The sequence below is a fragment of the Scyliorhinus canicula genome, chromosome 15, assembly GCF_902713615.1.
Source record: "Scyliorhinus canicula chromosome 15, sScyCan1.1, whole genome shotgun sequence".
NCBI classification, from domain to species: domain Eukaryota; kingdom Metazoa; phylum Chordata; class Chondrichthyes; order Carcharhiniformes; family Scyliorhinidae; genus Scyliorhinus; species Scyliorhinus canicula.
Window position 1 is genome coordinate 118,348,483 of NC_052160.1, and position 13,576 is coordinate 118,362,058.

The 13,576-nt window shown below is 47.0% G+C and overlaps 1 protein-coding gene across 3 annotated transcripts in view; it reads left to right on the forward strand.

Moving 5' to 3' along the window:
- Positions 1-13,576, forward strand: part of LOC119978716 (copine-8-like) — a 789,805-nt gene that overhangs the window by 196,988 nt on the left and 579,241 nt on the right. For all 3 annotated transcript variants that reach the window (XM_038820547.1, XM_038820548.1, XM_038820549.1), the window contains exon 5: positions 11,488-11,527. In XM_038820547.1, the coding sequence (XP_038676475.1) occupies positions 11,488-11,527 (40 nt within the window). The remainder of the gene's footprint in view (positions 1-11,487; positions 11,528-13,576) is intronic.

Sequence of the window (13,576 nt, forward strand, 5' to 3'; positions counted from 1 at the left end):
AGAGAGTGCAGGAATCTCAAGTATCACTGACACGTTATCAGAGCATTTGTAACGATGTTTGTGTCCATGGAAAGAATGGTCACCTGCATGGAGTATCAAGCACAAACAATTGAGCATTCAGGCCCCCAACAATGGCTTTCGTACTATGAATACCACTTCAGATAGGAAGCCCTAACATGGCCATTCATTGCCACACTGATCTGCAGCAAAAGTGTCCCCACCCATCCCTGCTCATTACTAGCATGGAATTGAGGATCAGGTGGATGTTGGTGAACGGGGGTTTGCAATTGGGAATGTGGCCCAAAGTGTGCCAATTTACACCCATTGCCACCTTACCCCTTCACCCTGCCACTACTTCCTGTGCTGTCGATGGCCAAGTCTGCCCAGGTGCAGGTGCCACTGGCATATTCTTTGGTGAGGCCCTCATGGACTCCAAAGCCCAGAGGATTTTGGCGCGAAGCATCTGAACAGTCAAATCCAGCATTATGGCCTCTGCTGCAGTCATGAGGGTTGCAAAACGAAGAAACTTTCAGAAGTGAAAGTGTTCAGACCTGTAATTACACAAGGGGGATGCAACTGGATGCGATAAAAAATGTTGGGTTGTTAAATTTCTGGGCCTTTTGAGCCACATAAATATTTTTTGCTTTCACCTCTTTTTTCTGTTTTGTCTATTTTTGGCTTCTGCCTGACAGGTGGCACTTTGATTTGTGAATGGTAAGGCGTGAATTAATACCAAGCGGGGAGGGGGGGGGGGGGGGGGGGCGCTCTTGAAGTGCTACTTGGATATTTTTAAGACTGCTTTGTGTTGGAGAGGTGGCTTGGGATGTGGGTGGTGGTGGAGGAGGAGGAGGGAGGTCGAGGGGAAGAAAAGGGTTTTAGTATGTAGCTGCCAATTGAGAACCTACATGAATCTCGCAATAATGAGGGCACCCTGTTGTGTTCTGTGTTATGACCATGGTGAATGATGTACACAGAATATCTAGTTGTTTAACTAAAAAGATGATTTATTAACAAACACATGGAAAGATAACTAACAAACTATAATACAGATGATGGCTACTAAATTAATTCACTGAATTTTCCTGGTGCTACTATTTGTGCGACCATCCTCTTGTATGACTTACTACCAACTGGTGGGTGTCTTGAGTCACATGATAGATCTCTATCGCCACCAGCTGGTTGGAGGTTGCATCGCTGGCTATATAAAGAACTGTGCACAGGCATATCACCACATTCCCCTTCCTCTGGAACTGTTAACATTTACATACAAATGTAACTGTGTCGTACAAAACATGATCTGCATCCTATTTTTTAAACATGTCATATGTACAAGTGCAACTGTGCTTTGCACAACATGATATGCCTGATAATTTTAATCATGTCCCTTGTGCGCAGCTTATTGGACATTCACAACGTTGGTCTTCTGAACTTTGATCCACTACTCAAGTCGCTTAATCTTTCGGAAGACCGGTTTTCTGGTTGGTCTTTTTTGTATCACCAACGTGTTTAGCCTTTTGACGCGATGTGTCCTGAAGACCGGTTTTCTTGCTGGTCCTCTCTGCGTCACCAACTGTTTCAATTTTCTAACGTGATGCTTCCGACTCCACCTTTGTGTGCTTTCTCGCCTGTCGGCCACATTGCCAATGCCGCCTTTGTCAGTGTCGCGGACGCTGCCTGGTTGACCCATTGTGTCCTCAACTCTTCCTTTCTTCCCTTTCCTTCTCATGGGAATGATCCTCTGACAGCATCTCCTTTTCTTTTTGACTTTAGTGGAATGGCACCCTTCTTGCTCCTGGACTCTGCCATGGATCTAGTTGCTTGTGGTGCTTTTGTCATCGTAACTGGTTTTGAATCATCTGCTGTGCATGATGCCTCCGGCTGTTCTGCCACCATGGCTCATTTTGAAGTCTGAGCTGGATCAAGGCCCACTTGATAGTACGGTATCACTTCTGGTGATGCAACTACTGGTTGCAATTGACTGACATGAGACCTTGAGCCTTCTGAGACACTTTTGTTCTGACATGTTCAGGAAGCTCATCCTCTGCCTGCACACCCTACATTAAGAGTATCTCCTCCTGCAAGTTGCAGCTCTCTACTTACCTTCTCTCTCCAGTGGAATGGCAGGTTTGTGAGATGCAAGTTGTTGCTGGTTCTGCTGGTTGTGTTCCTGCTGCTGTTGGTCTTCTGGCACTTTTCCTGCAGTTATTCCATCTGAGGACCAGAGTAAACCAGCATAAACAGTACCATGTTGATATGATAGATCCCGGCTCCAAACAGGTCTAACAAACTCCAAATCAATAGAAGCAACCTCAGTACTGATTGGACTATTTGCCTGTTATTGCTTCAATGCCCTTAATTGCCTCTTTGAGCTTGTGTTGCTTTCATTGGTGAGTTTCAGGAACCCAGGGCCCAATGCACTCACAGTCAAATCCCTAAACCCAGCTTAACATTGTTAATAACGTATTGAAATTGTCAGCCCGTCTGTCCCACAGGGAATGCTCGCAAGAAGCTAAATGCACAACAGTCAAATATAGACGTTGGCGAGTTGGACCAACTTGCCATCAATTTTTTCATTTTCAACCCTTGCACCAGCTCAAAGTAAGATGCACCCAAGCATGTATTATCAATACAGAATGTGGATTGCACTTATTTATTTGCTAGGGTTTTAATTACGCTTTTTAATTGACTGAGGTCTCTGCTTGCTTAAATAAATGGAATCAATTTATAAAACACCTCGGGAAAAGAAGCAAATGTATTTATTTGCGTTTATTTTAATAAGCGAGGAATGTGGAAAATATTGATGTGGAGGCGAGCAGAAGCTTGCCAATGAATTTAAAGCTGTTAAAAGACTGAGAGAATGTGACAATGCCAACAATGTTGTGCAGATTATGAATACCATCAGAACCCCGGAATTTTCTCACAGTCTTGTCGTCACCGTCTGTTTTTATTCTTGTATTTAACTAATACTTAAAATAGAAATAGTGAAAGCTGTACCCTACATTTGCTTTGTGTTTTTGCCATTCTCTAATATACCCAGTCAGCTAGCATGATGTCTACGTCCATAGATCATAGAATAGATCATAGAACAGTACAGCACAAAACAAGCCCTTCGGCCCTCGATGTTGTGCCGAGCAATGATCACCCTACTCAAACCCATGTATCCACCCTATACCCTATACCCTATACCAAATAGATCAAGTGTTCCCTAATACTAACTAGTTTGAGCTTGCAATTCTAATTAAAATAAATGGAACTCTGATAGGATGTAGACTTCTCAAGATCTGGACTTGAAATAAATAGGGGTATGGTCCTCTGTTGGGGTAGGAATTATGAAACTATTTTTAAAAAGATACCGTTAGAACATTTCATTATAAGCTTGAAATCAATAATTTAAACAGAGTTTTTTTATTCAAGGTATCTCCCTTATAATCCTCGTAATTAAATTTCCTGTACGCTTGACTTCAAATTTCACTGTAGGACTTGAGCACATAATGTAGGTTGACAATGAACTGAAGTGCTAAGGAAATGCTGCAATTTTGTGGAATATGTTTTTGGATAAGACCTCATACTGAGGCACTGCCTGGTGAGATCCAATGGTGCTGTTTCAAAAAACACAGCAGGAAGTTCTCCCTCAATTAAATGCCACCAACACAGATTAACTAAACGCTTAGCTCATTGCTGCTTTTGATACCTTGCTCTTAGCACATTGAGTTTTGTATTTGCCAAAGAAAAAGTGACAAACAACAGTGACAGCAATTCAAAAAGTATCTCACTCGCTGTGAATCACTTTCAGATGTTCAAAGGTTGGCAGACTCACAATACAAAGGAATTTGTTTTGTACATGTTTTTCTCTTCCTTATTAGTCAAGTGGCTTCTCCTTTAAGTCCGTGTATTTTGTTTTCTAATTTAATTTCACTATGTCAGAGCACAGCAAACTTTTTCCCCTCAATTTAAGTCGTAATTCATAGGTGGCACCAGTGTACTTTTCTGAAATGCAACACGTTCTACACCCTGAACCTATGTTTAGACTCCAATAAGAGGGCTGTGAACTTTGAGCTGATGAGTAATCATATCCTCCAAGGGGTGTCATCGAGATTGTTTGCACAAAACTGCAATTCCATTTGCAACTCGGTGTCTTAGAATGCATCATCCATCTTCAGCCACCAGCACAAGTTGAGGAGCTAGTGCCCTCGTCCACTCCTGCACATGAGGCCGACCTCTTTTCTTCCCTACTCCTGAGGTTATAGGCAAGAAATTGGCTCAGCTTTATTCGCGTGTGCATGTAGTGAATACCCGCCTGAGAGCAGAGCAAGCAGACCATGATGTGAACTGATTTGTTGCCAGTCCTGCCATTTTCCAGCTCAGTGAATCAGCTGGAACCCTCTCTTAAACATGCATAACTTGATATCGATCAAGCAGCAGCATGGACTCTCTACCCAATATTATTTAAAGGGACCATCAACTCCTAGTCAGTTTCCAGAGTGGTGCCTCAGTGATTCTGGTAAGCTGTTGGATCACAGGTTGTTGGATGGCTGTGAGATGCTTCAAGCCCATTTGAACACTAGTATCCGTAATCATGGTGGCAGCTGTCTGAACTGGCATGTCATTAAGCTGACCTTGCATGACTTCAGTCTGAGCTTCCACGGCAATACTCAATCATTTGGTGGAAACTGCTTGTGCTGCAAAGGAAACTGAGACATGGCCACCAGGCACTGGCTCATGGTTGTGTATGTTGATGGAATTGGCCAACAATAACATGCTGGAAAATTGTTGTGTACAGCCCTATGCCACGTTAGTGCTGACCACCCACCTGCTCCTTGACATTGATTAGCAACTATCTGGCAGCCTTGCAAGTGCACCAAGCATTTTTTTAGTGTATACCCATCAGCCTGCTTCACTAAGCCACGTCACTGAGTTCCTAAACTGAGTCTTCTATTGCAGAGCCCATGTGCAATGCACTAGTGCCTGGGTTCTCACCATGTACAGATCTGACCTCTTAATGTGTGCAGTGTCAGTATCTGAGGTGATAGTTTTGACTGCAAAATCAAGTGATGGTGTGTCTTAATCACACTCTTCCTGAACTTCCACCACTATCTAGCCAGATTCAATTGTCACTGAATGCATCTTCAAATGTAATATTGTACATTGGTCACTGAATGGCAAAGACAGAAAAATAAGATTTTGGGGAGTGGAGGGGAGAAGGTGAAAGGTTCATACTTACATCATGAACAACTTGTAAGTCGTAAGTGATTGTGGGATGTGAAGGATAGGATATGTGGATACTATCAATTTCAGCCCTGCCACTGGCCTCTGCCTCAGCAATGGCACTTCAGATAATGCCCAGCAATGTCTCCCACATGGGGGTGAGAGCGGGCTCACCTCTTCCCCAGACCACTCCCAGTTCCTAATGCCTTGCACTGTGCACAGCCATCTCCCAATAGGGGGAGGAAAGTGTGTCAATGAATTTTGTGAAATATGTTTTGAATATCATGTTCGAAAAGCTAAGAGTGTGTGCAAGGTATGAGATGTGGATCTGAGGCTTGCAAAATATTGCTAAGTGTGTGAAGGCGAGGTGAAACATTTGAATGCTTGGCGTGAGTTTTGATTGACAGACAGTGATGGGTGTGTGGTTATTTGAACAGTGGCTGAAGACTAGTACTGTTTGTACAATATTACATTTGAAGATGCATTCGCTCATCTTGACCACTAGGGTAGGATTGTTGAAATTGAGACACTGCATCCAGGTCCTGGGGGTTTGGAACCTTGGCGTTGATTTCCACAGACACCTGCTTCCATTGCTTTCTGTGTATGTGTCTGGAGGTCCCTGCACGTCTTCTGCAGATACAGGATGATGCTCCCTATTCCTATATCCTCCAACAAGACCTCCAGTGCAAGATCAGAAAACCTGGATACCTGTGGTAGACTATATGAGGGGTATCACATTACCTTGGTGGGATGTACCTTATACTGTAGTATGAGTGGTAGCACCTGCCTGCTGGTTCCGCCCAGCAGGCGGAGCATAGGAGTCTGTGTTTCACCCACAGCAGTCATTCTGTACCGGAGCTGCTGGGGTAACTACTTGTTCATTAAAGCCTTCAATTGGACTACTGATGCGACCATCAATTCACTCAAAGACACGTGTCGAAGTAAACAGTGGTTTTAATCAACTTACAACTTTGCCTGCCTGTGACCGGTACAATACTGAAAGCGGTCCCGCAGGTCTGCTGCTCTTATACTTCCTCTAAAGGGCGGAGCCATGGGCAGAGCCTGTACATGCTCCAACATCTCCCCCTGTGGGTGAAGCCACACAATGGCCCATAGATGGAGCCCACAGGGTTAATAACATAGTATAACGTAATACAGTATACTGGTGAATTAACAGTATTTATACATTCACCACAACTACAATCTCGCTTCATTAGTGATTGATCGTGCATCAATTTAATGAACAACATTGAAGAATGGCTGCTCTCCGCATCAAGCCAGAGTGTCTACAAATCAGCCCCCGCGCGGCAAATGCAGCAGCAACTTTTAAACATTGGCTGGCATGTTTCAACGGGTACATCAGAACGGCCCCGACTACCCCCACGGAGGAACAGAAAATACAAGTCCTCCACTCAAAGGTGAGCCCAGAAATCTACACGCTTATTGAAGACGCGGACGGTTTCGAGGACGCAATGACTTTGTTAAAAGAGCACTACGCCCGCACTGTGAATCAGGTATACGCTCGGCATCTTTTAGCTACCAGATGCAGATCCCAATGGAATCACTGGACGATTTTTACCGCGCATTGTTAGTGTTAGGTAGAAACTGTAATTGTCCACAAGTCTCAGCCAATGATCACACTGAACTCTTAATACGGGATGCTTTTGTTGCGGGCATGCTGTCCTCTAAAATCCGCCAGCGACTGCTGGATAACGACACGCTGGGACTTAAAGAGGCACGGAAACTTGCGCACTCCCTAGATGTAGCCTCCCGCAACGCCCAGGCCTACGTTCCCAACTGCGCGGTACCCGCGGTCGGAAGTCCAACGGTTACTGAAGGAAGGCATTATCGAGGCTAGCAACAGCCCCTGGAGAGCTCAAGTGCTGGTTGTAAAGACCGGGGAGAAACATAGGATGGTCATAGACTACAGTCAGACCATCAACAGGAATACGCAGCTCGACGCGTACCCTCTCCCCTGCATATCTGAAATGGTCAACCAGATAGCGCAATACAAGGTTTTCTCCACAGTAGACCTTAAATCAGCCTACCACCAGCTCCCCATTCACCCGGACGACCGCAAGTACACTGCATTCAAAGCAGATAGGCGGCTCTACCACTTTCTAAGGGTTCCCTTTGTTGTCACAAATGGGGTCTCGGTCTACCAACGGGAGATGGACCGAATAGTTGACCGGTAGTCTGTGGGCCACGTTCCCATACCTCGACAATGTCACCATCTGCAGCCACGACCAGCAGGACCACGACACCAACCTCCAAATTCCTCCATACCACAAATATCCTTAACTTAACATATAACAAGGACAAATGTGTGTTTAGCACCGATCGCCTAGCCATCCTCGGCTACGTAGTGCCTGGTGGAGTCATTGGTCCAGATCCCGAATGCATACGCCCCCTCATGGAGTTTCCCCTCCCCCACTGCCCCAAGGCCCTGAAACGTTGCCTGGGCTTCTTTTCTTATTATGCCCATGCAATCGATGAGTCCCTCCCCTTCCAGGTCGAGAGCGACGCATCAGACTGGCTGCCACCCTCAATCAGGCAGGCAGACCCATGGCCTTCTTTTCATGCACCCTCCACGTCTCAGAAATCTGCCATTCCTCCGTCGGGAAGGAAGCCCAAGCCATCGTCAAAGCTGTGCGGCATTGGAGGCACTACCTGGCCGGCAGGAGATTCACTCTCCTCACTGACCAACGGTCGGTAGCCTTCATGTTTCACAATGAACAGCGGGGCAAAATGAAGAATGATAAGCTCTTACGGTGAAGGATCGAGCTCTCCACCTATAATTACAAGATCTTCTGTCGTTCCGGGAAGCTCAACGAGCCTCCTGATGCCCTGTCCCGCGGCACTTGTGCCAGTATACAAGTAGACCGACTTCGGACCCTCCACAACAACCTCTGCCACCCGGGGGTCACCCGGTTCTTCCACTTTGTTAAAACCCGCAATCTGCCCCACTCCATCGAGGAGGTCAGGGACGTAACCAGAAACTGCCAAATCTGCGCGGAGTGCAAGCCGCACTTCTACAGGCCAGAGAAAGAGCACCTGGTGAAGGCTCCCCGCCCATTTGAACGCCTCAGCGTGGATTTCAAAGGGCCCCTTCCCTCCAGCAACTGCAACATGTATTTCTTAAACGTGATTGATGAGCACTCCCGGTTCTCTTTCGCCACCCCCTGTCCCGACATGATGGCTGCCACAGTCATTAAAGCCCTCCACAGCATCTTTACCCTGTTCAGTTTCCCCGCCTATATCCATAGCGATAGGGGGTCCTCCTTCATGAGTGAGTAGCTGCGTCAATTCCTGCTCAGCAAGGGCATTGCCTGCAGGAGGACGACTAGTTACAACCCCCGGGGAAACGGGCAGGTAGAGAGGGAGAACGGGACGGTCTGGAAGGCCGTCCTATTGGCCCTACGGTCCAAGAATCTCCCAGTGTCCCGATGGCAGGAGGTCCTCCCCGATGTACTTCACTCCATCCGATCACTACTGTGCACTACTACCAACGAAACACCTCATGAACGTCTCCTTGCCTTCCGTAGAAAGTCCTCCTCGGGGACCTCGCTCCCAACATGGCTGCAGCCCCCGGACCCGTCCTACTCCGCAAACACGTGCGGGCCCACAAGTCGGACCCACTAGTCGAGAGGGTACATCTCCTCCATGCTAACCCCAGTACACCTATGTGGCACACCCCGACGGCCGATAAGACACGGGGATCTGGCCTCCGCTGGATCCCCACCCTCACCCCACCCGCCACCAACCCCAACCATTTTTCACCAGCGCACACCACCGCAGCCCCCTTGCCAGGTGGATCCATCCTCCCACTGGCCCCATCCGGATGCGATGAAGCTGAAGACGACATGCTCACAGAGCCATGGATGCCCAAGCCAATGACTGCATCACCGCCGGGACTGCGACAATCGCAGAGGACGACCAGGGCCCCCGACCGGCTCATAGTTTCATTGTAAAATGAACTTGTAAATAATTGTCTGTAAATATGTGTATTGCATGTAAAGGCACTGAAGGGTACTGCTATAACCTCTACCACTGTAAAAGCAAGGCCACCACCCCCGCCGACCTCTTTTTTAAACAGGGGGTGAATGTGGTTGGCTGTATTAGGGGTATCGCGGTACCTATGTGGGATGTACCTTATACTGTAGTATGAGTGGTAGAACCTGCCTGCTGGTTCCGCCCAGCAGGCGGAGCATAAGAGTCTGTGTTTCACCCACAGCAGTCATTCTGTACCAGAGCTACTGGGGTAACTACTTGTTCATTAAAGCCTTCAATTGGACTACCATCCCACTTCAGTAGTGATTGATCGTGCATCAATACCCATCATCAACCATCCTTCTATCTTTTCTAGATGAGATTCAACTCAGTCATGAGTCCAAAGATTTGCAGGTTAGTTGGATTGGCCATGCTAAATTGCCTCTCTTGTCCAAAGATGTGTTAGGGTTTGGATGGGGGAATGGGCCTGGATAGGGTGCTCGTTTGGAGCATCCGTGCAGAGTTAATGGACTGAATGGCCTCCTCTTACACTGTAGGGATTCTAGGACTCCCAACCCTTGCCCAAGGCACAATGCGCATTCCCATTTCAGCAGTGCAGGCTAGCTTTAAGTAATTTGATATTGGGCTCCATGAAGGTGCAGGCAGTCAATAACTAGCACTGCTGCAGGAAAGATCATTCAGTTAAGTAGGTTGGATGAAGATACCATTCTCTCTGTATTATATCAAACAGGGGTGGGTAACTCATACATTATGACCCCGAGTAGCCTTTAGTGTTTTGTTTTGCTTTCCAAATCAGCCTCGCCTTCCAATGCCCAGAAATATTAAGAAACATTAACATGAATCTTCTGCTGCAGATAATTCTTTGGCTTTTTGTCCTGCTTCCTGTTTCAGTATTAGGTTTCAGGCACAATTTCAGGAAAATCACAGTGCATCCAATCATGGGCAAAAAAGATGGAATTTTGCTATCACAAATCTCTTTTTACAAGAAACCTGATAACCGCATCCATTACCACTAATCAAGGAGCTGAAATATTAACAACTAAATGTTGCTTCTACTAGTTTGTACATGTTGATGGTAATGTCACTAACATAAATGCCTGAGACTGAAATACAATGGGGCCAAATCTTCTGCTCTTCGGGTATATATTAATAATAATCATAATCTTTCTTAGTGTCACAAGTAGGCTTACATTAACACCACAACGAAGTTACTGTGAAAACCCCCTAGTCGTTACATTCTGGCGCCTGTTTGGGTACACAGAGGGAGAATTCAGAATGTCTAAAGAACCTAACAGCACATCTTCCAGGACTTGTGGGAGGAAACTGGAGCACCTGGAGGAAACACACGCAGACACGGGGAAAACGTGCAGACTCCAAGACCCAAGCTGGGAATCGAACTTGGGATCCTGGAGCTATGAAGCAATAGTGCTACCCACTGTACTACCGTGCTGCTGGGACCGTGTGGCAATCCTGACATGCAACCCTACATGGGAATTGCGTGCAAAGTTTAAACTCCTGATGGGCAGTTTCCTCAGGAGCCTCTGCGAGTAGGTGTCACCCAGGATATGTTCTGCAGACTAAAACCTAGTTGAACACTTGGGTAACTACACAAGTGATCCCCAACGTGACCCAACTGGCCTCTGATCGCTCTGATCAGACCTGACTGCATCCTCTCAAGCTCCCCGATCCACCTACTAATCAACAACCCAATTACTGGCCTGACCCAACTATGTCATGACCCGACTCAACTACCCCCCTCACCTCTCTATCCACTTGCCTACCTTGCCTACCCATTCCCTCACCCACCCGTTCCCTAATAATGGGACTGTAACTTTAAACTTGCCGTACAACTGCTAGTGCCATAAAAAGGGGACATGTCCTGTCGCCTCCATTTCCCAGGGCATATTTCACTGCACATTTCTGTGAAAGCCGGAGTCGGAATAATCCAGCAGAAATACACGGCAGTTTCAAGTCGGGGGAATTTTGGAGAACAGCGACAATCCAACGATCATTGCCATTACTCTGAGAATCCGGGCGTATGAAACCATTTCAGCTTTTTTTTGTGTTGACATACATAGATTTGGTTATTGTAGCAATCTTGTAATTGTTGATTATTTTCAGTTTGTGCCTGGGTCTCCATAATACAAAGTAATAAGAAATCTCTTTAAAACTCCATTTTGGGAAGCGGGGAATTCTACTAATTTTCATTTATGACCTAAGTTGATAACATTTTCTGCAAAGGTAATGGTTTTTGTTACTATTTCTTTCTAGGTATGATGTTGATTCAAAAAGCCCAGATTTATCAAAACATGTAAGTATTTTTCTTTCCAGTTTTGCATGATGTTCTATTGTTTGATTTCTATTTCTGTTTAGTGATTTGCTCTGATCCTCACTTTGCCACAGCTTCAGAGAATAGTTGTGTAGTCCATATCATGGTATGTGTTTGCATAAGGACACTTAAATTATGATCGGTTACATAAATATGGGCTATATTTCTTTTGAATTTGAATGGCTGAGGGGGGTCACTGAAAGCAAGCATGCTGGCTCAGGAAGCAGATGGGAAGGCAAATTATATGTTGGCCTTCATTACAAGAGGATTGGAGTACAAGAGCAAGGATGTCTTACTGAAGCAGTACAGAGCCTTGGTGAACCACACTTGGAGAATTGTGTGCAGTTTTGGTCTCCTTAGCTAAGAAGGGTGTTAGGAAAGCAAAGGATTTATATTTGTATTGGTAAACATTAGAAATAAGGTTCAGCATTAAGTGCGTTTAATTTAATGTTCCTGTGGGCGGAATTCTCCGACCCCCCCCCCCCCCCCTCCCCGCCCCCCCGGGCGGGGAATTGCCCCGGGCCAGCGTAAATCCCGCCCCCGCCGTGGCCGGAATTCTCCGCCACCCCGGAATCGGCGGGAGCAGGAATCACGCCCCGCCAATCGGTGTGCTCCCTGTGGCAATTCTCCGGCCCGCGATGGGCCAAAGACCCGCCGCTGACAGGCCTGTCCCGCCCACGTGGTTTCAACCACCTCTGGTGGTGGCGGAATTGGAGGCGAGAGCGGGCCCCCGGGGTCCTGGGGGGACGCGGGGCGATCGGACCCCAAGGGGTGCCCCCACGGTGGCCTGGCCCGCGATCGGGCCCACCGATCGGCGGGCGGGCCTGTGCCGTGGGGGCACTCTTTTGCTTCCGCCGCTGCCACGGCCTCCACCATGGCGGAGGCAAAGAGACCCCCCTACCGCGCATGTGCCGGTGGTGACATCAGCTACCGCTGATGCACCGGCGCATGCGCGGAACGGCGAAGGCCTTTCGGCCAGCCCTGACACCGGGCGGCGGGCGCCAAAGGCCGTTGGCGCCGGTTTTGGCGGCAGTCGGCGTGGCGGGAACCACTCCGACGCGGGCCCAACCCCTAAAGATGCGGGGAATTCCGCACCTTTGGGGAGGCCAATCGCCGGAGTGGTTGGCGCTACGCCGGGACCCCTCGCCCCGCGTAGGGGAGAATCCCGGCCTGTGTCTGGAAGGGTAAAACTGTACTTAAATTCATGCAGGACAAAGGTATGTGTATGCTTGGGGGTTGGTTAATTCCAACTATGTTTCTACTGTGTGTTGGGAGGGCTATGGTGTGAAAAATAAATACAATGTATAAGCATGTGGGCGTTGCTTAGCAACAGGAGTTCTTAGTTTTAACTGGAAGCCAGAACAGTTGGAGCCAGGTCACTGGTGGATAGGACAAGGGTGGTGCAAAATTGAAGCTTTTCTAAAGTACAATTTACAGTCCAAATAACCAGGAAATTGGTACAAAAAGAATGTTTAATACAATGAAGTTCAGAGAACTGAGCCCAAGATATTGTTGAGATGAATTCAAGGAAGAGCAAACAAAGTGTTCTAAGTTAAAGAGACAATTGCAGTAACTAGAAGAGGAGGGTAAAACATTTGATTAATTTTAATACTGTCTTGGAATTGGGGCGGCATGTGGTGCAGTGGTTAGCACTGGGACTGCAGCGCTGAGGACCCGGGTTCGAATCCCGACCTTGAGTCACTGTCCATGTGGAGTTTGCAAATTCTCCCCATGTCTGCGTGGGTTTCACCATCACAACCCAAAGATGTGTGGGTTAGGTGGATTGGCCACGCTAAATTGCCCCTTAATTGGAAAAAAAAAATTGGGCACTCTAAATTTAAAAAAAAATTGTCTTGGAATCGAGAGATCAAGCAATTATGAGCAGTTTGCAAAGCAGTCAAGACCAAGAAATCCTAAAGGGGTTGGTGTGAAACCCTGGGCTAGAATGGAAGCTTTGTTTCAAATTGTCATTTGTAAAACTTGGACTGGATTTCAGAATGTAAACTGCCAAGAGAAAGCATTATTATGAAA